The sequence below is a fragment of the Paecilomyces variotii genome (genome assembly GCF_004022145.1).
Source record: "Paecilomyces variotii strain CBS 101075 chromosome Unknown C8Q69scaffold_21, whole genome shotgun sequence".
Classification (NCBI taxonomy): Eukaryota; Fungi; Ascomycota; class Eurotiomycetes; order Eurotiales; family Thermoascaceae; genus Paecilomyces; species Paecilomyces variotii.
The window spans coordinates 26386-48516 of record NW_021167160.1 but is presented as its reverse complement, the minus strand read 5'-3'; the positions used below and the strand labels follow the sequence as shown (position 1 = coordinate 48516).

General features: G+C 48.9%; 10 protein-coding genes across 10 annotated transcripts; 7 read left to right on the top strand and 3 right to left on the bottom strand.

Annotated features, from left to right (window-relative positions):
* The first annotated feature begins 3 nt into the window (after positions 1–3).
* Positions 4–2148, top strand: C8Q69DRAFT_439404 (general substrate transporter). Its single transcript, XM_028628605.1, has 2 exons — positions 4–606; positions 672–2148. Exons 1-2 carry the CDS (start codon positions 280–282, stop codon positions 2013–2015), a joined length of 1671 nt encoding a protein of 556 aa, XP_028481019.1. The 5' UTR covers positions 4–279; the 3' UTR covers positions 2016–2148.
* Positions 2149–2761: 613 nt separating this feature from the next.
* C8Q69DRAFT_409708 (hypothetical protein) lies at positions 2762–3811 on the bottom strand (the record flags this gene model as incomplete). Its single annotated transcript, XM_028628258.1, has 1 exon — positions 2762–3811. The coding sequence occupies one exon, from the start codon at positions 3809–3811 to the stop codon at positions 2762–2764; it is 1050 nt and encodes a 349-aa protein (XP_028481018.1).
* Positions 3812–4623: 812 nt separating this feature from the next.
* On the bottom strand, positions 4624–5672 carry C8Q69DRAFT_482904 (hypothetical protein). Its single transcript, XM_028631688.1, has 3 exons — positions 5078–5672; positions 4970–5015; positions 4624–4915 (listed from the first exon to the last, which is right to left on the bottom strand). The coding sequence occupies exons 1-3, from the start codon at positions 5453–5455 to the stop codon at positions 4794–4796; spliced, it is 546 nt and encodes a 181-aa protein (XP_028481017.1). The 5' UTR covers positions 5456–5672; the 3' UTR covers positions 4624–4793.
* C8Q69DRAFT_511003 (hypothetical protein) lies at positions 5548–6075 on the bottom strand (the record flags this gene model as incomplete). Its single annotated transcript, XM_028633234.1, has 2 exons — positions 5548–5672; positions 5892–6075. 2 exons carry the CDS (start codon positions 6073–6075, stop codon positions 5548–5550), a joined length of 309 nt encoding a protein of 102 aa, XP_028481016.1.
* Positions 6076–7018: 943 nt separating this feature from the next.
* Positions 7019–8961, top strand: C8Q69DRAFT_439396 (hypothetical protein; the record flags this gene model as incomplete). Its single annotated transcript, XM_028628604.1, has 5 exons — positions 7019–7246; positions 7342–7558; positions 7640–8022; positions 8081–8460; positions 8545–8961. The coding sequence occupies 5 exons, from the start codon at positions 7019–7021 to the stop codon at positions 8789–8791; spliced, it is 1455 nt and encodes a 484-aa protein (XP_028481015.1). The 3' UTR covers positions 8792–8961.
* A 561-nt stretch (positions 8962–9522) lies between these two features.
* Positions 9523–11089, top strand: C8Q69DRAFT_482878 (hypothetical protein). The gene has a single exon (XM_028631687.1). The coding sequence runs from the start codon at positions 9797–9799 to the stop codon at positions 10847–10849; it is 1053 nt and encodes a 350-aa protein (XP_028481014.1). The 5' UTR covers positions 9523–9796; the 3' UTR covers positions 10850–11089.
* Positions 11090–11324: 235 nt separating this feature from the next.
* C8Q69DRAFT_489119 (hypothetical protein) lies at positions 11325–12886 on the top strand (the record flags this gene model as incomplete). Its single annotated transcript, XM_028632096.1, has 2 exons — positions 11325–11831; positions 11906–12886. The coding sequence occupies 2 exons, from the start codon at positions 11325–11327 to the stop codon at positions 12884–12886; spliced, it is 1488 nt and encodes a 495-aa protein (XP_028481013.1).
* A 296-nt stretch (positions 12887–13182) lies between these two features.
* Positions 13183–15355, top strand: C8Q69DRAFT_187468 (cytochrome P450 monooxygenase). Its single transcript, XM_028625936.1, has 5 exons — positions 13183–13868; positions 13935–14059; positions 14155–14386; positions 14450–14746; positions 14801–15355. Exons 1-5 carry the CDS (start codon positions 13479–13481, stop codon positions 15185–15187), a joined length of 1431 nt encoding a protein of 476 aa, XP_028481012.1. The 5' UTR covers positions 13183–13478; the 3' UTR covers positions 15188–15355.
* A 2618-nt stretch (positions 15356–17973) lies between these two features.
* On the top strand, positions 17974–19641 carry C8Q69DRAFT_187295 (hypothetical protein). Its single transcript, XM_028625935.1, has 4 exons — positions 17974–18178; positions 18244–18708; positions 18806–19338; positions 19418–19641. The coding sequence occupies exons 1-3, from the start codon at positions 18061–18063 to the stop codon at positions 19294–19296; spliced, it is 1074 nt and encodes a 357-aa protein (XP_028481011.1). The 5' UTR covers positions 17974–18060; the 3' UTR covers positions 19297–19338; positions 19418–19641.
* Positions 19642–19906: 265 nt separating this feature from the next.
* C8Q69DRAFT_510997 (hypothetical protein) lies at positions 19907–22064 on the top strand (the record flags this gene model as incomplete). The annotated part of the gene is made up of 6 exons (XM_028633233.1): positions 19907–19943; positions 20032–20279; positions 20336–20615; positions 20675–20927; positions 21390–21669; positions 21723–22064. 6 exons carry the CDS (start codon positions 19907–19909, stop codon positions 22062–22064), a joined length of 1440 nt encoding a protein of 479 aa, XP_028481010.1.
* Positions 22065–22131: the final 67 nt, after the last annotated feature.

Here is a 22131-nt window from a genome sequence, read left to right as displayed (position 1 = left end):
AGGACTAAATTAATTATAATTATAATAATAATATACCGACACTCAGGTAGTCGGATACTCGGACTAATGACATTATTATTTATGATTATCCTGTTCGCCTCCAAGCGACACTAGACGACTAGCGCCGGCATTCAATGCTCCCCCGCCCCCGTGCAATTATTAGGGGCGTTGCGCTTCCCCGTAAACTTTTTTGACTGCCGCAATATTTTACAAAGCCCTCGTGCTCCCCTTCACTCGACGCCGAAGGAATCACACAGCACGGGTGGTCCACAAGATAACATGGCAGACTTAAAGCCTGAAGATGGCGGCGTCGCCAAAAGCAATACTCCCCTGTCTCTCGAGGCCAAAATTCAGACCCAATCTGCCACTGGCATGGAGACAGTCATCGAGAATGCAAAAATCGCGACGGAGAAGGAACAAAATATGACCCTACTACAAGGCATCAAATTGTATCCAAAGGCAATGGCCTGGAGTTTGCTGATTTCGACCTGCATTGTCATGGAAGGCTACGATATTTGTCTGGTGAACAATTTTTACGCCTTTCCCGCCTTTAACCGGAAATATGGGGAACAGATGCCTGATGGAACATATCAGGTGCCCGCCAGGGTACGTAGATCTGCCGCATCTGTGTTTCTGAATGCCGTAAACTAGAAAACTAAACGTCTGTATAGTGGCAAGCTGGTCTTAGTAACGGGGCCATGGTAGGCGAAATCATCGGCCTCTTTATCAATGGGTGGTTCTCAGAGCGATTCGGATACCGCTATACTATTATGGCCTGCTTGGTACTCGTGGCTGCTTGGACTGCTATTTTCTTCACGGCGGCGAATGTCCAGGCTTTACTGGCGGCGGAGATCCTCTGCGGCATTCCCTGGGGTGTCTTCCAAACATTGACAGTTACCTACGCATCTGAGGTGTGCCCAGTCGCACTCCGGGGTTACCTGACAACCTATGTCAACTGCTGCTGGGGCGTGGGCCAGCTAATAGGAATCGGTGTGATCAAGTCAATGCTAGGCCGCGATGACGAGTGGGCGTACCGTATTCCCTATGGATTGCAGTGGATGTGGCCCCTCCCTCTCTTCATTGGCATCTGTCTCGCACCTGAATCTCCGTGGTGGTTGGTAAGAAAGGGCAAGATCGAGGCAGCCAAGCGTGCCCTTCTGCGCTTGACGAGCTTGAATCGGGAAACGGATTTCGACCCGGATGAGACGATCGCTATGATGGTCCATACGACAGCACTCGAACAGAAGATCACGAAAGGCACGACGTACTGGGACTGCTTCAAGGGCACAGACCTAAGACGTACCGAGATTGTATGCATGGCCTGGGCGATACAGAACCTCAGCGGAAACAGCTTCTCGAACTATTCGACTTACTTCCTCGAACAAGCGGGTTTGAGCGCATCGAATGCTTATTCGTTCGCCATGGGCCAGTATGCCATCAATATAGTCGGTGTCTTCGGCTCCTGGTTCCTTATGACGTTGGGAGTTGGCCGTCGATCTCTTTACTTCTATGGCCTTTGCGCTCTCTTTGTCATGCTTTTTGTCATGGGATTCTTGGGCTTGGTACCGGAGAACAGCCGTGACAAGGCATCGATGGCTACCGGCAGCATGATGATTGCCTGGGCGTTCTTCTACCAGATCACAGTTGGCACTGTTTGTTACTCGTTAGTTGCCGAACTATCTACCCGGCGGCTACAGATCAAGACAGTCGTGCTGGGCCGAAACTTGTACAACATCGTCGGCATTATTACCGGTGTCCTTACGCCATACATGTTAAACCCTGGAGCCTGGAACTGGGGGAACTTTACCGGTTTCTTCTGGGCCGGGATCTGCTTCTGCTGCATTATATATACTTATTTCCGCTTGCCAGAGCCTCGTGGCCGATCGTTCGCAGAGCTGGATATGCTTTTTGAACGCGGCGTCAGCGCAAGGAAATTCGCGTCAACCCAGGTAGACGTCTTTAACGAAGAGGTAGAAGCTACTGTGATAGATACCTACAAGGAGACTCGAACCTGACTTTAACGGCTAAGAAAGGTTTTGCTTATAGCGTATATACTTTATATTATATGTATTTATTTCTCTAACCGCACTTGAACAAAATATTGATCTGCCTTATTTTAAATAACTGATCAAGCCAATTAAGAAACGGAAATCTAAATAGATATAAATTTATGATTTAATGTGTATTGCGTTTCTTCGTTTGTTAACTGACAGTTCCGAATAGAAGGGCCTGGCCTCCCAACAACGCTATACAAAGTTTCTCGATATCGCAAGTGCAGCTCTACTCCGCGTTAATCACTTGCATTCATCACCAGCAAACGTGCGCAAGTTGCTTAACTAGACATCGTAAGCAGACAGTTATCCCCTATGTCCAGCGCTTATCTAATTTGGGATATCCCATTAGGCTAAAATGTGCACCTCGAAATTTATCAAATATACATCCGGCTGCAAGAAGGAGATGGAATTCATCCAGTGCGCAGAGCGCCAGTGAACCAACGTCAAATGTCATCCAGTTACTAAACAATGGGGCAAGGATTCGACCAACTATTGTTCAAGACATCTGGTCAAGCCAGACGCGCCAGTGAAATACACGGATCAAAATGGAGTGATTCTGGAAGATTAAAGAACAGCTTTTGAGATGCGCGGCTGCATTATACAGTACTTTTGAGGTGTCTAGGAATTAGTCCACTTTCTAGTTTTTTCCCAGTCACTTTTGCAGACAGTCTCGTTGCAATACATTAGCGAACACTTTCACATCCTTGTTATACTCTTTTATTAAAGTAGCCTCCTCTCCGAGCAGCCTCAGGTAGCTCAGTTGGCCGGTTGTTACCCTCGCCACTCGACCTCCAGAGGAGCTGTGCCTGTTCACACCATCGAAAATGTTCCAAAAAACTATCTCGTGCATATACTTTGTCTCGAGCCTCAAATGCCCATTTCTCGCCCCTAGTGCCGATGATGTCTCTTTCGAGAGCGAGTTGACAACCAGCACACGACATTCCGTGTTCAACTTGGCCAGTCTGCTTATCGTAATACGGGAGTGCACAGGACGCCATAAAGCTGAATTTTGGATTTAGTTCTGAGATCGCTAAGTAGGCTTGTGCCACGTGCGAGTACTGTCTGCAAGCCAAGATAGCCTGCTGGACAGAAACAATCGCAATGCGAGATTTGTGTACAGATTCCTTCATCGAATAGATTCCAGGCAAGGTCTTGAATGACCTCACTCCGTCCAATTCGACTTTAGTCAAGTGGAGATGCTTTCGGACAGCGGCAAGAGTTTGTACTTGCGTTTCCGGAGCTTCCTGGAGGCATTTGAAACAGCATCGCTTCCAATTTAAGAGCGATATAAATCCGGCGAAGTCTCCACAATAAGTACAGGCTTTCGTACAAAGTGCCTCGTAGAAGTCGAATAAAGAAGTGACGATAGCAAGTCGTGTTCTTAACAAGGCGCAGAGAAGATTCAGTCCATGCGCGATTACCATCTGATACTCCTTGAGAGAGTCTACTATCTGTCTCGATCTGATATTTACTTGTCGAAACTTGAATATAGAATGCATATCCAGATGGAACAATGTGTCATGCAAGAGCTCGAGGGGTAGCCGCCCGAGAGAGCCGAGTCCAACGTTCGAAGTCAGCCGGAACGGCGTTGCTACCGACAGACGAATATCGACATGTTCACGAGGTGGGAACCAGATCACAGAGAGACAGTAGTCTTTGCGATAGTAGGCAGTGGTTCGAACAATGGCGTCAGCCTGTTCTTCGCTAAAACAGTATTCGGTGGCGGAGCGATATCCGCCCGGCGTGGGCGTAGCCATCCTCGAGGTTTGTCGGCACGCTTGAATAAAGAGGAGTGTGACTTAAGACGTGGTGGTCAACAATGAGACACTCGGTCACGTTTGTGTTCTATGCACTAAGTAGTGATAGCTGCTCTTTATTCCTTAGCTAAGCCTAAGAACACCGAAACTAATCGACTATATAACCGTAATGAAATGAAGGAGCCGTCAAGCTCTCCCCGCAACCATTGCAGCTGGGGGAAGAGACCAAGTGATAGGCGCATGAGATACAGTCGCGCAGAGACTATACTTATTATTTTAGTTCAGGCTCGTCACTAATGCGAGTAAAGGGCGCCATGTCCACATCCTGGCCCATCTCCTGCCGCAGTTACAAGAGAGTACGCCCGTTCTCAAGGAATCTCCACATGTCCTTATCTCGCCGGATGATTTCACAGTCTTCATACCGTGGCGTGCGTACTACGTAGTGTCTTGATCATGTGCAGCATACTCCCACTCCAGAGCTGAATCTTCCCCCTATATTTCATCCAGGACTCGCAAGGTTCTGCCCAAACGGAGTTTGCTTCGTGTTAGTCGTCAACATGGCGGCGCCATTGTGTTGTCACTTCTTGCTTTGGAACGAGCGAGTGCAGATTCTCCAAACTGATTTTTGCGGCGCACTGCAGCGCGTACTCGGCTTGAATTTCGTGCTACGGCCTCTCAGTCATCGAGATTTCCATTAGCTATGGAATTGACGGCGGAAGGAAAGGGCACTAACTATGATCAAAATAGAGCCTTGTGCCTAGTTACCGGTCGGTCCTCCAATAAAAAAGAAATTTGGAAAGTTTGGAGAGGCCACACTGAGGTAAACATTCGGTTGCTACGATAATTTGAAATCAGCCACGATCACTTATGACGTGCGCGAGAGAAAGGTAAACGTACTTCGGTCTAGTCTTCCCGCAGGTGCTATTGTCCCTGGTTAATGCCTGCGTTCCATCTTTGCAGAGTTAGGATCATACTAATGAGGTCAAATTGCGACATCGAATCCGGTCGCGCACACGATTAGGTCGAACTCGAGATGCTTTCCATCCTTCATTTGGATTCCTGTTTCTGTGAACCTGCTGATTTCGCCAGATACGACTCGGGGGTCTTGAAATTCAGGTCAGCACCCAAGCAGCGACCAATGCTTGGATAGCCACTTACGGTCTTGAGTGAGAGCTTCCAGGAAGTCTTCTCTAGGCTGCAGAATCTCGATTCCCAGGATCAACCTCGCTCAAAGAAGGAGAACTATAAAACGACATGAGCACTTACCGTCGGTCGACGACAAGCCAGGGAAAAGCTTGGTGTGAAGATTTTCACCAAAAATTCGCCATGTGGCCCAACACGAGCCTTGACCAATTCCGTAATTATGGGAATGGTGGCCTCGCGAGGTTGATGACTTCTTAGGAAGATTGGGAAGCGCTCCTGCATGACTCCACCAACTTTCTTGCGGTACTCGAGGAACTTCTCTGGGTCCGTCCGGAAGAGATTTTTCTCCTCCTCAGTGTAGAAATGCTTTCCAGCAGGTGCAGGCATTGCGGACTTTTCCGGATCATCCGCAGATCTTGCCATGCAGCTGGAAGGGTTATCCATTGCGTGGATCGAACGAACACAGTCAACGAGGAGCAGTCTTCCGTTGCGGTCAACCATTGAACTAGCGGAGGCACTGGATATTGTGAAGATATGATAAAGTTGTGGGTGTTGTGGGAGGGGTGTACTCCTTGGACCAGCCTTGGAATGATTTAGACACCGCTTGACCCGACCCCAATAAGTGCGACACGTTTGTCCTTCCAGTCAATATCCTGATCCCAGTTTGCAGTGTGGGTGAGGATCCCCTTGTAGGTCTGAAGACCTTCAATCGCCGGCCCTGAGTATTGCACATGTTAGTCTTGCAGCGTCTTGTGCATGACTGGGATTTGCATCAAACATTTTCACTTGTTGAGAGGCCCTGAACCGTTAATCAAGAATTTGTTCTATCCTTCCTTTCTAGTTCCAGTTCCCCTGGATGCGGAGATCAAGGTTGGTCGATATTTTGACAGGACAGGAGAGGTGCTCTTCCCCAGAGACAAGGGAAGTACTTATATACATTGGCCTTCTTCCTCCAACCAAGACGCGCTCACGACTTTGGTCTCGAATTTAATGAAATGCTCCAGGTCATACTCTTCGGCGAAATTCACGAAATACTCCTGGAGCTGATCGCCGGAAAGGTAGTACCCGTTCCATCCCCGGGTTTGGCTCAAATGTGAAGTTATAGGAATGCGACGGAACATCGCATCCGACTCCGGGATATCTAAACTGCATGACGCACCAGCAATGATATCAGACCATATTCACTACTAGCATCCCGGAAGTACAAAAAAAAAGCAAGATGTGAAATGTGTATGGACCCGGAAGCGCACCGATTTCCGAGCCGGGTGCCACCCACTGCGGAATTCCCAAGACCCGAAATCAATGCAATTTGTACAGAAACAAACAAAAACATTGATTACAGAGGACGTACTTCTCGTAAAGCACTAAGTACCTAGTTCATAGGACGGTAGTAGCTTGTACGCAGTGATCAGCCCTGCAGTGCCCGAACCCACATGAGCAATTCTGATTGGGCGCGGCACCGATTGGTACGGTTCGGGGCTGATGGAATTGGACCACATCGCTGCTATGGATACAGTGCGCTGGGCTGGGAACAATAATAGCCAATTCTTCTGGAGCCTGATGAGAATCCTTTGGAGAATCTCTTCACGCTTTTGGATATTCTATAAGGGGGTGGGGAAACTTAGCAAACACCATGTCAGACAGGTCCCTGACGCAAATTGGGTACCTATGTACTTACCTATGCAGTCTGACCTTGACCGGACCACGCTGCAGGCTGAATCTGACCCGGTACGGGAACTCTGGGAACTTCCGAAGCAGTTCGCGTGCTTGGATCTCGTTCGTTCTCTCGATATTCTGCGCACCTATTTTTATGGGTCCAAGTAAACACGCCGATCAGCTGCGCTCGTAATGACTCGATGCGTTCTTCATCTGGTTTGGGGTCTGAAACCCCAGTAAGCCTTGTGCACTAGGAATTCTTTTGCGATAGTCCCTTATGTATGTCACCTATAGAAGCTATAAGTTTCCTGTTCCTTCGATTTCACTGCAGTCCAGTTATACATACTTTTTTCCCACTTCTCATTGTCACGCTGCCTTGCATCCGCAGGCAGTACAGCCCTCGTGAAAATGATTGCGCGTTCTCTCCCAGGCCTCCTTTCGGTAGCTTTGACGTTGAGTGCATTTACGGTGGCCTACGACATCACAGCGCTTCTGTCAGAGCTGAGCCCATCGACCGAGGTCTTCTACCCCTCAGATGCAAACTGGACCGACAGCATCCAAAGATGGACAACCTATGACGAACCAACCTTCGTGGCAGCTTTGAAGCCTGCATCGGTGGAAGATCTGCAGACAATTGTAAGTATCGCAGTATCAACCTTCGTTTTGTTTTGCTAGGAATGCTTTCTCCTTTGCCCTTCTAGAAATGATCCTAGGCCAACAGCTTCGAATAGGTAAAGTTCTCGGCAGTCAACAATGTGCCATTTCTCGCGTCCGGACGAGGCCACGGGTACAGCACCTCGTTCGGTGCTCTGGAGAACGGTATCAAGGTCGACCTGGGCTTCTTCAACAAAACAACCGTCGATGCAAGCGCGAACAGAATGACAGTTGGCGGATCCGTCGCCTTCGAAGATCTCATGCCCGTGCTGTTTGAAGCCGGGAAAGAAATCCGTATGGCTCCTGCCCCCTGTGGTGCTGGAAGACCAGTGTTTTCCTCAAGAACGATAGCTAACCATTGATAATTGCTGCTAGAAACCGGATCCTGTCCTTGTGTCGGCATGCTTGGAGCAACCCTGGGAGGTGGCGTTGGCAGGTACCAGGGTCTTCACGGGCTCATCATAGACGCCCTCAAATCTGTCAATCTCGTCACGGCATCTGGAGACCTGATCACTGTGTCAGAAACTGAAAACTCGGATCTTTTCTGGGGCATTCGCGGGGCCGGGTTCAATTATGGGATCATCACAGAAGCCAGGTATGAGGTCTATGACTTGACCAACGGCGGGGTTGTAGTGAATGCGGATTTCCTGTTCCCCGCTAGCTCCAACGAGACTTTCTTCAAGGCACTGACATCATTCGGGACTTTACCTCCAGCACTGTCCCTGTACACCCTGGTCGTGAGGAACACAACTATCAATGTAAGCGGCTCCCTTTCGTAAGGTGATCCTGGATGTAACATGCTAATAGCCTCACCAGGAGACCGTCATCCTGCTGAATGCCGTCTATCCCGGACCAGAGCACGAAGCTCTGAATCTAATCCAGCCCTTTATGGATATTCCTTATATCGAAAAGAATATCAGTTTAGTGAGTTGGGATATGGTAGACTCTTCGGCCGGGTTTGGGTTAGGGAGCATGTTCTGCGTAGATGGCCAAATGCACGACATGTATTCCGTGGGAGTCAAGACGCTGGACCTCCAGACACACCTCGACTATTTCAACAATCTAACCGCCTTCTATGAGAATTACCCATCTGCATCAGGAAGTGCCTGGGAAATAGAGTTCTTCCCCATACAGGCAATCGAGGCTGTCCCCGACTTCTTGACTGCATATCCTCACCGCGCGATTCGAGCTCAAGAGTAAGAACCCCCTCCCTTTGCAGCTTCCTATCGGGCGGCAAAGAGTGAAGTATTGATATATATATTTTCTAACTCGAATATCAGGATGTTCTCGTTCAACCTGACCGATCTTTCCGCAGAGGAGGGCGTGAACGAGTTCGCGAACCAGGCAGTGAAGGCCTTCAACGCAACGAGTGGATTCGACGATTTCCATGTCTACGTGAGCTATGCGCATGGAACTGAGAGTCTATCGGACATGTATGGCGCGGAAAAACTTCCACGGCTGCTTCGCCTGAAAGAGACATGGGACCCCAAGAACCTCTTCCGGTTTAATAACCCTTTGGTGCAGTAGTGTATACAGCCCAACTGGAGAGTTCTTGGATCTGCCTCTCTGGTGCCAAGCCTCTTCTATCCTTTGGCTTCTACGTTAATCTTCTGTTTTGCTTGTCTATCATTACCCCATATGTGGGAATATGTAGCCTAGAACCATTATATAGATAAATTTATTTAATAGCTTCGTATATATATATATTCATTGTAGACTCGAATTGTTGCCTTTTTATTGGTTTTCGTCTGGTATTTTGTTAGTATGAGGTAGCATTAAATTGTGAAATATTAATGGTTGGCTGAATAAAATATTCATATTAGTTACGACCGCCTTTACTGTATTCGATTCCTATTGATAGGTAATCTCTTGAGACTAACTATGCTACTAGAGTCCTTTAATTGGGATAACCTGCTTATGACCTGAACATAAAATCAATCTTTAAATTAAAGCTGCCTAGCAGCCCAAGCGGCCCACTATATCTTTTTAAGATGGATGTGCCACAGAGTGTAAGAGTACTATGACTGCATTGTAGTAATTGACAGCTCTGCCAAGTGCGGGGGGAACGGCACCGTCGTTCTTCTAGGCGCATTTTAGAGTTCAGGCTGCCATTCGGAGATAATCCTCCCGCAGCAGCATAAATCCGAATTAGCCAATCAGCAGCGGGGACAGCACCGTCGGAACGGCACCGGCGGTGGAGTGATTTTAGTAGTACATAGTCTACATCTACATACAATTCACCTCATCTGGTTCCGGAACGCAACCGTCGCTCCTTCAATATTATTGCTAATTATTACTGCAACAGCCGTCAGGGTAACAGCACATTCATGGTGTGACGGATGGCCATGACTTAACTCCTGAACGGAAAGTGTAGCTGCCATTCTCTTTCGCCACAACGCTCAGTGCCCGGGCAGCAGTGGTAATAGCACAATAAGAAGGTAACCGTTTCCTTCAATTCCTATCCTGTCTGTCAAAATCCTCTATCTTCTCCTGTCAGCTACCACTCTCGTCTCCCAAGGCGAACAACCGAAGATGCATTTCTACAACACTTATCCGGGCTTCCTCTATCGCCAATTCTTCATCTGTCCCTCCAAGGCCCCATCCTCTGTGAGTCTATATGGACGGGCCGGCCTGATCACTGGGTCCAACACCGGGTTGGGATACCACGCCGCCTCCCAGCTGCTCTCCTTGGGCCTCACGCGGCTCATTATGGCGGTGCGAAACGTGTCCAAAGGAGAAGAAGCGCGCAAGCGACTTCTCGACTCTTTGCCTAAGTCGAGCAAGCCCCCTGTGGTAGAGGTCTGGGAGCTCGATTTGGCAGATTACAGCAGCATCATCTCATTTGTGGACCGTCTGAAGCAATCCGGGATCATCCTGGACTTTGCCATCCTGAACGCGGGAGTAGCCAGCTTCGAGTTCGGACTGAACGCGTCCACTGGCAATGAGAACAGCATTCAGGTTAACTGGCTGAGCACGGCCCTGATGACGCTGCTGCTTCTCCCCGTGTTGGACAACCAGGCCGCCGCGCACATCGGCCGTCCGCGTCCCATCATCTCCATCGTGGGTAGCGAGACTGCGGCGTGGGCGAAATTCAAGGAGGCTCAGATCGCGACTAAACAGCATATGACGCTCTTGCAGACACTGAATACTGAGGAATACTTCGATATGGGCGATCGTTATTACACGTCTAAGCTTCTCTACCAGCTTTTCTTCCTTGAGCTAATGCGCCATCACCGGTCTCCTACGCAGCAGTCATCGGGAGCGGTCCTCAACTTGGTGAACCCTGGTTTCTGCTATGGCTCGGAGCTCCATCGCGGCGCGGAAGGGGTGTTAGGCAAGGCTCTGGGTGGTGTCAAGCGCGTGGTCGGACGGCCCGTCTCGATGGGTGCTCGTACGCTGGTTCACGCCGCTGTCGTGGCTGGGCCTGAGAGCAACGGGAAGTACTTGAGTGACAACAGACAGGCTCCATTCGCAGGATACGGCGACAGCGACTCGGGCCGGATCACGCAGCGCAAGGTGTGGGACGAAACAGTGACGGAACTGAGCAAGGTGGTGGACACGACGAAGCTTTTGAGCGAGATCTGAGTGTGTCGTGATGGAAAAGCCATTCCTGATTTACTGGTGGAGGAACATGTTCTCTTGATTCTCGGTTCCCTTGTTCGTATGCTTCCGCTGGCTCCTGCTGTCGTTGTTTCTCTATGTCAATCGCTCTGCTCTAATACCTGAGTCTGGATGCGTTAGTTTTAATTCTTTAATTAGTCCCATGGGCGTTTGTCCCGTTGTTAGTAAGCCGGAATCAAGTCCTTGGAGTTAACTTCTCCTTACTATATCTAGTTAGTCTGGTCCCTTATCTAAGTACCTCTCCGTAGTGTAGATCTCCATCTCCACTCCCACCGACAGTTCCCGCCCCGTCTGTGCACTCGTCAGCATCAGCATCAGCATCAGCATTCTGTATTACCGCCATCGAGCTATGAGTCCCCCCTCCAAGCGAAGCTAGGTTTCTAAAAGAATACCACACTCTTCTTCAAGCTGTTGCTTGTACAATGGGTCGCCGTCCATCATGGATGAACATCCCGATCTTGCTCCCGACAACCTGTTCCGCTATCTCCCTCTCCACCGTGTCTTGATCTGTCTGCCATGTCAACATGCGGTCCAGCCGAGCGCGGTCATGCGTCATCTGAAGGAAATCCATCATCTGAACCATGCCCAGCGCAAACCTTTCATGGAGTATGCCTCCAAGTTCGCGATCGCAGGTCCCCAGGACGTGGTTCCTCCCGATGAATCCCATTTTCCGGTGCCATTCTTGCCGGTCCTGAATGGATTGTCATGTCGATTTCCAGGCTGCGAACATCTCTGTGTGACTACCAAACGGATGAGACACCACTGCTTATCAGTGCACCAGATCGCGGGTCGGGAGGGCTTGGACTGGCATCCCGTGAAATTACAGACCTTCTTCAAAGGCAATGCCCTCAGATACTTTACGAATCGATCATCCGCCATGCCTCCTGCGGATCAACCCAGTGCGAGTGGGAGCGGGAATAGCAGTGATACTGACCTCTGGAGCACAGTAAGTGAATTCTGGCGGGAGGGATCAAGGTAGGCAGAAGGCCTTTCTGCTAATCCGACGAGTTCTACATATAGCGCGCTCTGTCGACTCCAGCGAGCGAACCCACAATGTTTATGACTCCTTTAAGCCCTGTTGCCCTCAGCAGAAGCGATTCCAATCTCTTCCATCACTACGTGAACTTTACATACCTCACTTTTTCTAGCGACCCTGCGGTGCAGCGGGTGTTCAAAGAAATTGTTCCACGACTGGCGGCCGGGTTCCCTTTCTTGATGCACGGTATCTTAGCATGTTCAGCTCTACACCTGGCGTACGGAGATCCGTCGAATCGGCCGCGATATGTCATTGACGCACTGCATCATCAGGAACTTGCCATACCGGAATTTCGATCGACAATCATGCATGTGAATGATGATAATGGTGAATCGATTCTCGCCTTCGCCTTTATGCTAGTGGTCTGCTCGCTGGGGACGGAGGAGGGAGAGGGAGGGAATCTGTTCCTCTTTCCAAGTGGCACGGGTAACGATTCACACACGATCCATCTCCTTCGTGCTGGATGTTCGATGCTCTCTCCCGTTTGGTCCAAGATTAGTGAGGGACCGCTGGCCCCACTGAGCAAGCTCTGGCGGGACGACCTCTGTGTCTCGATAGACTTGGATACCGATCCGTTGCTCAACTCCCTGTTTTCCGTCTTGCCCGACGGACCATCCACAATGGGCTTTTGGTCGGAAAGTGTCTATCGTAGCGCGGCTATTCTTTTGGTAGAGGCATTCGAATTTGCCCGTCAACGGGGGGCAGCGTTCACCGTCTGGGATGCCCTTAATGCATGGCCCTTGCGTGTGCCCTCTGAATATTTAGATCTACTCCAGGCAAACCATCCAGGGGCACTGCTGCTCCTGGCGTATTACTTTCTGCTTCTACAGACTTTGAAGCCCTTGTGGTTTTTCGAGACTCGCGTATCCCAGTTACTGGACGGTATCTGCCTGCGATTACAAGGCAACAGCCCAGATAATGTATGGCAATTGTTTCTGGAGATTCGCGCAAAATCCTCACTCTGATTGCCTACTGCCATTTTTTCCTTGAACCTTTGCTGGGAATGAACATCGATTTCTGCTAAGACATTGTTTCTGCTGCCGATGCCGAAGTGTCGGATGATGGATTGCTCTCCGCGTCATCTGATCATACAAGCGTCTTCTCTCGTTATCATGCGGCTATGTGTAGATTAATAAGACTTTGAGCATACTGGTTGCTCGTTGAGCTCTCGTCTAATCCGGAACATTCGCACGAATCTCAGTCTGGATTCAGCCCAATTTTCTTTTGCCTTTTTCAACTTTTTTTTTTTGACTGGTTTATCCAGATCCGTCTCCACGTGCTGTCAGATCGCGTCGAGTTCCGGAGGTACGGCAACTCTCGAACTTGGTGGCTTGCATTGTTATGCATGTCAGGTCAGACACTGTCAGCTGGGAAGAAGTGTAGGCCAAATAGACCGTAAGCTTGAGAGGGTGAACTACTTTCCTTATGACGTCCAGACCATACTCGCGGTAGATAAGTGTCAGTCCAGCAGCACTGAAGGATACCGTATTTCATAGTCCATTAGGCACTATTCACGTCTCGGTTTGCGGCAACTTCAAGACAGTTTATTTTCTGACAATGGACCTTGTAGGAATCGTGGTCTTATCTCTCGGATTAATATTCTCCTATGCTCTATATCGTGGGATATACAATCGATATTTCCACCCCCTTCGTGACTTTCCTGGCCCTTTCTGGGCATCCGTTTCGGATTTCTTCAAGCTTTGGATCTTGCATACAAAGCAAGCTCATATTCTGGGGCTGAAATACCATGAGAAATACGGACCCATAGTTCGTGCAGCACCTAACCTGTTGGCTGTCAATGATCCCTCTTGGCTCCCAACAATCTACCACCGCCATGTGGATAAGACCGATGTCTACACTGTCGGAGTCCTAGGAGAGGTGGCACCGCCATTCCAGACACTCAAGCATGATGAACATGCTGCCAAACGGAAGCGTGTTGCTGCTTCTGTGAGTAGGCTCTGTTTATTAGCCGTGAGAAGCGCTAGCATACTGACTTAGTCACTGATGTTGTAGTTCACCTTGACCAACCTCAAATCCCTCGAGGGTCAGGTTGATGACCGGATCATGCAATGGACCACTGTACTAAAGGACAAGTTCGCCGAGACCGGAAAGGAAATGGACTTCGCTGCATGGTCGCAGTAAGTCTTCCGTGGCTGTGGCTCCCAAATGGACTGTTCTTTCCCGAAAGAGAATCTGTATAGACACTTTGGACTGACAGAATGTATTCCTGCAGATGGTTTGCGTACGACATGATTTGCCAGCTTTCTTTCGGAGAACCCATAGGATTCATCACTCAAGGACGCGACGTCGAAAATCTAATCGAAAACTTCCACGATATGGCCCCGTTCGCGGCAGTGGTAGGAGCACTGCCGTGGCTAGTGAGACCGTTTCTCGAAAACTTCATCACCCGGCGCTATCTTATGCCGAAGCCCGGTGACAACTCGGGAACTGGGAAAATTATGGCGGTATGACTTGGTGGAACTTCAATATATTGAAAAATGCGGACGATATAACTAATTTTCTCCCAGTTCCGTGATAACCTCCTGGCTGAGCGCTTAAACAACCCTAAAGCGTCCCAGAGAGGTGACTTTCTCGACAATATTCTTAACGCGAAAAATGCAGATGGCACCCCGATCACCATCGAGGAAGTGAAGACAGAATGCTTTGTTCTCATGGTGGCGGCGTCGGATACCACAGCGGCATTTTTTTGTGGGTTTCTGCGTTATGTTCTCGAGACTCCTGGTGTCTATGACAAACTCGCGGCGGAAATTGACGACTTTGATCGCCGTGGACTGCTCAGACATCCAGTTCCTTTATACGATCAGGTGGGCATTTTGCCCTGTTTTTACAATATAGGAGGTAGTGCTCACGTCATTCAGATCAAAGAAATGCCCTACTTCACTGCATGCTATAAGGAGACAATGCGGTATCAACCGTCTACCCCCATGATTATACCTAGGTACGTCTCTAAAGATGGCTATACTCTCAACAACAGGTTCATACCCCCGGGGACCGAGATTGGTGCCAATCCGTACGTGATTCACCGTAATCCTCGAGTCTTTGGCGACGACGCTGATAAATTTCGTCCCGAACGGTGGTTGGATCGGGATCGTGCCGCATTCATGGACAAGTACATCCTGACGTGGGGATATGGCACACGAATCTGCCTGGGAAAAAATATTGCCCTATTGGAGACGTACAAGTTGTTGATCCAGGTATGTAGCCACACCTTTTTTGTTTCGCACGGCTATCTTACTCCCTCGTAAACCGTGTGTGCTGTCCGGGTCCCCGACTATTGCCATTATGAGATTGCTGAATTTGCCTGCTTTCCTGGTAGTTCTTCCGTCTGTTCTATCCCACGATTAACAACGGCTCCCGGCCCGTGTGGAGGCAGGAGAATCTGGCATTGCTGGTACACCATGACTTTTGGATCAAAATCAAGGAGCGATCACACAATATCACCTCTTAAGGATCGCCAAATTTCACATGTGAATGCAACCAGCTATAGAAATGTAGGGTTTAAACCACCAGTGAGAATATAATGTGGAAAGCGATTGCCCGTCCTCACTAGTCAACGAATATTTTCGTTTCAGGTAAAAGGTTAGACAATATTATGTGGGTTGATGCCAAACAGACCACTCTCACTTTCCTGTGAACCTGGCTTTTTACGAACATATTTAGCGTTGCTTCCTGAGATCAGGTCGTACAGCGACGCTGTTAAGCCTGTAAAATGGCACAGATTACTTAGGCAGCTGGTAATGCCTTCCGCGAAGGGATACACGCCGACCTAGCCTAACTAGGTAACTAAAAGAAAACCCAGGCCACCTGAAATGTCGATATACATGCATACTCTAGCACCATTCGTTCATTTCTACGTGGCTACGGCATATCCTTGCTAGATCTGCTTATCTCGCAGGGTAAGCAGATCTAACCCCGCGAAGATGTATAAACTGTGGCCTTAGAGTTAGCGGCTGTTAGAACTGAGTCATAGAGAAGGAAAGTCTCTTGTGGTAAGCACTAAAAAGTTTATAATAAACTGCGCAGCACAGACATAAGCCCCAAGTATAGCAGATAGAGGAACGGGTGGGGCAGTCAAATCAATTAATTTACGAACTATGCTTTTGACTTCGAGAAGGGTTGGCTTACTAGATCGCATAAAGCGGAATCGACACACCTGTGCATAAGGTTCAGCAGGATGCTGCTGGAAATTGCAAGTCGGGTCATCCGGCCACTACGGGCCGTCTGACAGTGCAATCGGTTTAGAGGAACTCAGGTCACCCTTAGACATAGTTACGGCTGACAGTCAGATCATTATTATGACAGCAGCTACAAAGGACGTAGCATGCAGCTCCAACATTTGACGTAGGTCTGAGTGGTGGAATCCCCCCCCCAAAAGTGCTGCAGCAAAACGATTATATGAATTATAAAAGAGGGTTAGATACAGTATCTCAATATTGGAACTTGCCCAGCCTTGGTTCTCCAGCCCACCTGGCAATTGACAATCAGTCTCATCTTCCCCTTCGCATCGGATTAAACGCCATAATCCCACGATGGAACACGTCCAGACTGGGTTCCCCTCCCTCAGACCCGCTTATCCTCAAGCTGCACGCCACAGCTGCTTGGGCCGTCCGAGATTCGCTACGTGAGTTAATTCTTGGGACCATTAGCTAGTTGCAGGTAGAGGCCAGCCCGTCGGTGCGGGTCCTATTTCCCAGTGGTTTATATAGAAAAAAGAAATTATGCGGCTGACTATGGCTGGCGCATTTTGCTTCTTCATCATGGAATGGGCGAGGTTAATTCTGGATCCGAATTTATTCACTATGTGAGTGACTGTGTGTCAACCTCATTGGCCTTTGGTCATTAAGGCTTTTTGAGCGAGTTTGGGGTGATAATGTCTACAGGAGACACCGCACACTTCTTTCTCTTTCTAATGACTGGCTTTAGTTTGCAATCGGAATGGGCTGACCGCCGGACACCAGACAACATCTGGAGGTACATACCATATCTACCGTCCCTGGCCTCTCTCCCACCGTCAACACGGATGTTGTATTTGCAGGAGACTGGCTCTATTTCGATCCTGACAAATAACATGTGCGTATGAACGCCAAGGGGATTGCACGGTAAGGATAGATAAGAGCGGCAACTAAACGGGAAACTGAAGGACTAATCCTGTCAATAGCACCGCGTATGGAGAAATTTTGCGTATTTTGGCGTATCAAACGTCTCGCATGAGACTCGAAGATAACAAGATCTTCGTGGAGATCCGCATCTCTCAGGTAGTCGCGAGTCAGGACATGGCTTAAGTGATTGGTCCGTCATGTAATTATATGCATGCGTGCTGTCCTTAGCAATGGAGAAGATAGTGCTCACCTAATCTTCATTTCTTACATTCTTGGTAAGCCAAAATGCATATACTCGATTACCTTTCTCCGAGAACCAGTACGTAGATGCCTATCTTTGTATTCAATAGGTGAACGAATTCCGAAGTGCGCATAATAGCACACTTCTACCGTATAATACTCATCAGTACGCGGATCTGCCAGGATGTCACCCGCTGCTTGTACCAAGTTAGGCATAGCATTTGTTTTGATAGTAAGAACACTCTACTGGTGTGTCCGGTCCTTCCTCAGCTTATATCGATAGTATCTCTAGATTCCTTGTCCACAAGCCTGAACAGTGACAAACCATGCATGAATCTCAGCCCTCATAGTTCTCGACTAGCTCTGGTATGCAGTCAGAGCAACGAGGCCGAACATTGTAATGCGATTGTATCATTCTCCTTCACAGCCAGCCCCTTCTCCCTCACAGCCAGCCCCCTTCCCATTCCATTTGGGGGACAGATACGAGGTTACAGCACCGAGGGAACGGCGCCAGGGGTTTCATTTCTGTCGACTTTCCCGAGCCGTCTTCGATCTTATCGTCAACATCACGCCATATATGGCCGTGCTGCTTATTATGAATTGATTGTAAATGCATCGACATATATAACATCCTTTCCAGCTGACTTGACAGAGGTTCTTGTAGAGAAAATATATTAGAAGGTCTGCGACTAGATTCTTGGCTATCTCGTTATCAGGCCGGAGCTTCTCATCTGGACCGACCCTTAGAACGTGCTTCTGCGTATTGTGCTATTTTTCGTATGAGATTTCTAATGACACCATCAAGAAGTGAACAGGTAGAATGGGAGGACTGGATCCAGGTCGCCGAGCCAGGACTTCGAAAGCGAATCCAGAATCGCATGTCTCAGCGCAGACACCGTGAGGATATCTCTCCTTACAATCGAAGCTGTTTCTAGTGAGCTGACGGGAGTCAATTCACACAGGCGAACGAAAACGCCTTCAGAACCAGTCTGTTCATCTGGAATTAGGCTCTGCAGCGGCTTCAGATCCGACAGCGACTGTGGACAGCGGTGCCAACGAAGTGGCGGCTATTCCCAGAGGCGTTGCTGCAACTGTTACGAATAGGAAATATACATCTCGGTGTTTGACGCAACCTGATGCACACGACGCGTCCGACAGTCAGACGTCCACCTTGGATTCCAACAAGGAGCTGAACTTGCCCGAATTTGACCCACAACTCTCCATCGATGACCTACTAGATGGAGCTACCTATCCGGAGACGATTTCACCTCGCATGCCTGGGGACGAAACGAGCACGGCACTGCCCAGCCAGGACTACGTCCCCATGGACTGTCACCTGTCCGGACCAGTATCCTCACCGATTCCCTTCCTGTTCGACTCCGAAAATGTAAAGTCCAGCATGGGATCTGTCGTTGGCATCGACCAAGGTAAGTATCCTGTCACATGATTCCAGCTCCGTGGGGGCCATCCTCCACGGATCGAAACACAATAATAATAATGGCCCTGACTTCTTTCACTCATCAGGGTCATATACCCCTCCTAGTCAAGTTCCCGCCGATCCCTGGCGGGCACCGCAAGGCCAGTGTCGCTCATTCTGCGAGCTAGGGAACTGGTGTTCGTCCCGTCACTCAACCAACCCTAATTCCACGCGCACAGTTCCCAAAGTCCATCAGACAACCCCGCATAGTACTCTACACCCAGCAAGTATCGAGAGCAGAGCCTGTATGAACTGCGGTTGCCATGTGTACCACAATCGAGAGGATCTCAATCAGCTACACCGGATAATCCAGGAAAGCCCGGCGTTGTCCGAACTAGCTCGACAATCTAATGTGACGATCAAGTTGGGAGTTCCCTCGCAGACGGATCGCAGGGGTTTCCCGAGGCTCTCTAGTGCTAGAGTGGGTCCACCGTCGCCACCGCTGACAACAGATACACGGTATTATCTGGATGAGAATTCGGAGGACCAGCAGCGAGTGATTGTGGTGTATATTGGGAATGCGAATGAGCATGAGTGAACGAAGCTCATCAGTTAGAGGAATGCGTCAATACTTAGTTAGGTCAGCATTGTATGTCCTATGCCCTTTATTTAACCAATATAGAAATACAGAACTGAATAAAATTTGATGGGCTTCTCAGATTCTTCCGAAATTGCAAATTTCGTCTAGACTTCGAGCTCGCGGCGAGACACATTTAGAATTATCGCCAAGCACTAGCGAGACGATACATAATATTATGGAAACGCGAAACCCTACTGCGTGCAAACCTGGTACACAAGACTATGAATCAGTAATTAGAGCCTTATAAAAAGCATAATGTCAGATATGACACCGCTCTATAGAAGTTTTATATTTGGCTGCCTCGTGCGAGAAATATAATCCCCTGTCAGATTACACAGCGGCATAGTTCCGTGTCAGATTAGCGGGATAATCACCGCGTCTGACGCTGACCGCAGGCCAAGAATACAGAATAGAGAGAGCCCCAGTGTTGTTTGCCACTGCTGGATCCCAGTAGTGCCTGGATACTATATTTCGAGATGAAGGGCTTAAGTGCCATATCTGTATATTATGCTTCTCAATTCACTGGATCTGTTTGCTACAGCTTGCCTTCTCAAGTATTGTTAACACAATGAATATCGACGGATACGCTCTGGTAACCGGCGCAGGTAGGTACCATTGTTACTCTGATGTCTTTTCTCTCTCCCCCTCTCTCTGTTTTCAATCTTTGTCCTATAAACTCATTCGCTGCTGCAGGGAGCGGTATTGGAAAAGCATGTGCTCTTGCATTCGCAAAGGAGGGCGCTGCTGGAGTTGTCTTCGTGGATCTTAACCTGCGTTTCGCCGAAGAGGCTGCGGCTGAAAGCCGTGAGCTGGCCACTCATCCGAAGTACAAGGCTCTGGCGCTATCTGCAGATGTAACAAGCGAGACGCAGGTAGACTCGACCGTCGCGGCGACAATCCAGGAATTTGGTCAAATCAACTATGCCGTTAATTCTGCAGGAGTAGGTTCCTTCTGCTTCATCTTGTTCATTCTGGATCTCACCCTTTCATCTTTTAGATCGGTGTGCAAGATCCAGCAGAAATCGCAGATGCGTCTGTTTCGGAATTTGCTCGTTTTCTCAATGTCAACGTCATGGGAACCTTTCTGGTCACGAGAGCCGTCTCTAAAGTGATGAAGGACCAGAATCCGACCCTCGTTAACGAACAGAATCCAGAACGAGGGTCCTGGCGCGGTGTCATCATCAACCTGGCTTCGTGCGCGTCCTTTGTCGCAACACCGCTACTCACCCAGTATACGACCTCTAAACATGCGGTTTTAGGTTTGACTCGGAATGCGGGTATGTCAAGTCACATATACCAATTAAAGAGCATGTATATGAGCCTAATATGAGTCCAGCTCTCGATAACGCTCGCTACGGAATCAGAGTCAATTGCATTAGTCCTTCGTGGGTTGGAACCCCGATGGTCGACCGAGCAATCGAAGGAATTCCTGATTTGGAGAGATTGATGGCGGATGCAGTGCCAATGGGACGCATTGCGCACGTGGATGAGATAGCAGATATAATCCTATTCTTAAGCAGCCCGAAAGCGAGCTATGTCACCGGAAGCAATTGGATTGTGGATGGTGGAACTACTTTGACGGCTCATGTGTAAGACACTCGGTGGCAATATTTGACAGGAGAAGTTGAATCGTAGTCTACTGTGGCATATTCAAGTTTTCTGAAGAGCTAATTCTAGACCGTAATTCCACTTGTTGGCTATCATTCCTGACCATATGGATGATAGATAGACACGAACCGTGGCCGACAATTTAGATCCCTCTTAGACTCAGGTCCGGACAAAGGATAGTACAATACCAACAGGAGCAACAGGAGCAAGGCTTCCGAGTCAGCCTGCGGTGCTTACTTCGACTTTGGGCCACAAAAGTCTACGCAGCCTGTCATACTTGTCAGGCTGCACAGCGAGCATGTCAGGTCAGCTCAAATTAACCGGGCTTGGCTATGTGGTCAAGCTGTCAGACTGCATCTCAGAAAGTGCGACATTCCCAACATATATATTGAAGGGTTCTAGTACACTGTCATGTACCATAAAGCTGACTATACACATACCAGAACTTCGCAGCTTAGCAAGAGTCACGGTACAAAGATGGCCACCACCGCCGGAATCGACTTCATCACCGACGGCTTCCCAGCCCCTGGTCTCCGTCCCATCCAGCGCCACATAACCGGCTACAACAAGGACGGAAAGGGTCATTTCCTTGTGACAGACACTGGTGACCACCACCGAGTCATGGGCCAAAACCAGGCTGTTGCCAACATCTTGTATTCCACATTCGAGAATCCAGTCGACCTCAACGATGAGAGAGATATCAAATACGCCCGGGAAAATGAAGTATGTTATCGCCAAGATCCTAGATATATTGCGAAACATGACTAAAGTGTCAGCCCGGTCTACATATCCACAATGGTACCTTGGTACGGATGATCGACTTTGGACCTGGTGTGGAGTCTCCCATGCACAGAGCGCTCTCTATTGACTACGGTATTGTGCTGGAGGGTGAATTTGAGCTCACTCTTGACTCAGGGGAATCGCGTATCATGAAGAGGGGAGATCTCAGTGTCCAGCGTGCGACAGCCCACAAGTGGAAGAATATTACTGGGAATGGTACAGAGCCTGGTCGTATGATGTATATTCTCTTGGACTGCAAAGAGCTTGTTGTCAATGGAGAAAAGGTCGAGGGATATCTTGGGGAGCTTGAGAAGGAGTATGAAGGCAGAGGCGCTTGAATAAGTCTGACCCAACTCAGCCTTGACCAGACATGGTATAATTAAGCAAGAATATACACACTTTCTT